This window comes from Gavialis gangeticus, unplaced genomic scaffold, assembly GCF_001723915.1.
Source record: "Gavialis gangeticus isolate Ggan-Ray unplaced genomic scaffold, GavGan_comp1, whole genome shotgun sequence".
NCBI lineage: Eukaryota > Metazoa > Chordata > Crocodylia > Gavialidae > Gavialis > Gavialis gangeticus.
The window spans coordinates 35,796,824-35,800,004 of NW_017728998.1; the positions used below are offsets into that span (position 1 = coordinate 35,796,824).

Consider the following 3,181-nt stretch of genomic DNA (forward strand, 5'->3'; position numbering starts at 1 on the left):
CCCCCCCCCCCGATTTTTTTTGAAGGGAGGGGAAGTGATAAGAATGATTAGTATAGTCAGGAAATAATTATAATTCTCCTGTGTGCGTTTTTTTTTTGTTTTGTTTTTGTTTTGTTTTTAAGTCTTTAAAAAAACTAAAACTAAAATGCATCTGCTGGCCTGATTTGCCTAAACAGTCATATTAAAGAGGTGCAGCATGTCATCATACAGTATTTTAATCTTAAATACTAAAATTTTAAATACTCTATCCCTATTTAAAAAAAAAAATTGAATGTACAGGAGTATATTGGAATTGAGAAGATTCTTCTGCAAAGCATCCTGTATTTCTTTGTTGGGGGAGAAGCAAGGATAAGAAAATGAGAGCTAGAAAAAAAAATCTTTGTGGATTAATGAAAGAAATCTGTACAAATTATTCATTCTGAAAGAAGACATTGAACAGTCACTCCTACTCCCCTACCTTTTATCCTGTGTGCTAAATATGTTAGTGTAACGTGTTTAGCTGTTATGACTGTAGATTCAGTCTCCAGAGTTGTTTAGGATTTTGGCTGTTTAGGTACAAATGATAAATGTAAAACTGCAGCAGAATCTAATGCATGGAAGTGATAGTTTTTGAGGCTGCTGCTGCTTAAATAAAAAAAATTCTTACTATTACTGCAGGAGGTGGAAAAGTAAGAGTTAACCACTGAACTACATGTAGGGAAGAACAGTCCATTGGGGGTTAAATTGCAGAGTCTAATGGAATAATAACTGGTAGCACCATCTGCTGGCCTACTTCCGCAGAAGGAGTCAGTATTTTTAACGACATCTCTAATATTCATGCTGATGCATTTTGATGCTTTGTGCATTCATTTCTTTCTGTGCTTTGTTGGAATCTGGCTATCTGCTTACAGCTATTGTTGAAATTCTGCTCTGTAGGAGAGGTTGACAGTCTTCGTCATACCTGAGTTGGAGGAACCGTGGATGTGTACTTGTCAGGGAAGAAATATGTTGATAAATCACAATGTGTATTTGTGGAGGGTTGTGCATATCTTGGCTGCAGCTTGCTAAATAGGCCATTTAGCAATCTTCTTTCAATGCTTTTCTCTTGAGCACTGCCTGGGGTGGTGAAAAAGCAGAGGGCAAGCCTTTGTCTGACGCCAAAAATGTCTTCAGTGAAGAGGCCAAGAGGAAGGGTAAGTGAAAGCCTGAATGAGTGGGAGGAGGAGGGGTTCTTTGGGCTAAAAGGCTAATGGGATTGAATAACCTTCCTTATTACTGGCTGCTGCTGCGGGAGTCGTGCTGCATCGCCATCTTGAGCTTGTTGCTGTTTTCTCGAGTCTTGGTTATTTGTTATAGCCTGTAGGCCTTAAGGTGGCATTTTAGTGAGTGATCCTAAACTCTGCCTCCTTCCCAGTGCTGCAGCACTGCTATTAAGCGTTTGATGAGGCACGTATAGAAAATGTATCCAGTGAAGCGCACTGGATTTGGCCTGAAAATGTGTTTGGAAATTCCTGGTGGCTTTTCTCCGTGCTGTAGTCAGAGGCACATTTACGGGTGAGAACATAACAGAATTGTTATCTGCTGTTTTCTTGTCTGTTTGAATAGGAAATTCTTTCCATTCCTTAAGGGTGAAAAAGAAAAACAATGACATGTCTTCTAGTCTATTTCAGAGAGAGTGCTGATTTGAATTTCGAATTTCTCTCTAGCATAAAAAATTCTGTCTAGATATAAGTGACAGTAAAAGCGCACAAATTAACTCTTTCAAGTAATGACTTGAACTTCATCTAATTTTAAATAAAATAAATACTTTTTCCAAGCACATTACCATTGTAAAAACTCACTTTGTACATTATTTCTATTTGATGTTTGTTTTGTTACTTTCTTTAGTTTGTAAATCTTAGTTAAGTTCAAATATCAGTTTTGTGTAGCAGTACATTTAATACCATTTCTCTTATCTAACTGTAAGGTGTATCCTGTTTTTATGGCACTTTCAGATGGTGTACCCATTACTGATTCTCTCTACTCTTTCAAATTGTCTGAGATGATAAATATTTAGTGGAAATAGTCCAAATATTTAGAAATATTTAAAAGGTTAAGAGCTGGTGCATCTAATTACAGAGGTGGCTAAGAATGCTATGAAAACATTAGGAAAATCCTTCTTACTGGTTTTCTGTTTGTGGAACCATTTTAAAAGCAGCAATTGGTGTGTGTGTGTGTGTGTGTGTGTGTGTGTGTGTACTGAAACCTATCCCTTTGTCTTGTGAAATGGTATATTTTTTTTTCTTGTTTGTTGCACTTGCATTGGTCTACTTTTTTTGTTAACTTTTTTGTGCAATTCCAAATGAAAAGGATTGGCAAATGATTTTAGGAACATTATACATTTAATGTTTTTATTCTTACAGCCTCCTTCCTCGAAGAAGACCGATGGTTCGGGAGCTTATACTAAATTGCAGAATACCCAGGTGAGGGCAATGTCTGAAAAGAAACAGAAGAAAAAAGTGGAGTCTGAAAGTAAGCAAGAGAAGGCTAATCGCATAATATCAGAGGCAATTGCAAAAGCAAAAGAGAGAGGGGAGAGAAATATTCCACGAGTGATGAGTCCTGAGAATTTCCCCAGTGTTTCAGCTGAAGGAAAAGAGGAAAAGAAAGGTAGAAAAATTAAATCCAAACCAAAGGACAAAGAGAGCAAAAAACCTAAAACTGGCTCCTCATCCAAAATTAAAGAGAAAACAAAAATAGGGTAAGTGAGTTATTTATTTATTTCTAATTCTGTTCAAATTTGATTTGATTTCTGTTCAACTTTTGATTGAAGTAGAAGGTGTGTATTAATAATGGATATTTGCCTTCTTAGGGCTTGCCTGTCCATAGAGTTGTTCTGATTAACTATATGTATTAACATACTTACTTTAGAACAGGAGTGCCCTATTCCTGTTAACTTAACCCATTTCCAAAGTGGGTTAAGCTAAACAGGAAGAAGTCACTTTGTTCCAGGGTTAAGTGTCCATACATGGAGTTATTCAGGAACGGATTGAATTTTATTAGTAGGTGTTTATGATTGTGAATCCAAAAAAATGACCAAGCCAGTAGGGAAGTACAAATCACCCAAGCGAGGGACTAACATTAGAGGGATGGGGCTGAGGAGGGGAACATGACTAGGTTACAGAAGATACAATGTTAGCCAACTAAGCCTGGGGGCAGGGAG

General features: G+C 37.1%; 1 protein-coding gene across 6 annotated transcripts in view; it reads left to right on the forward strand.

The window, feature by feature from the left end:
- CHD9 (chromodomain helicase DNA binding protein 9) overlaps positions 1 to 3,181 on the forward strand; it is a 214,656-nt gene that overhangs the window by 66,936 nt on the left and 144,539 nt on the right. For 5 of the 6 annotated variants that reach the window (XM_019505708.1, XM_019505710.1, XM_019505711.1 and 2 more), the window contains one exon: positions 2,382 to 2,719. In XM_019505708.1, coding sequence (XP_019361253.1) covers positions 2,382 to 2,719 — 338 coding nt within the window. Of the gene's footprint in view, positions 1 to 1,282; positions 1,534 to 2,381; positions 2,720 to 3,181 lie in introns of those variants that run through there. The other variant, XM_019505713.1, reaches the window with a different exon arrangement.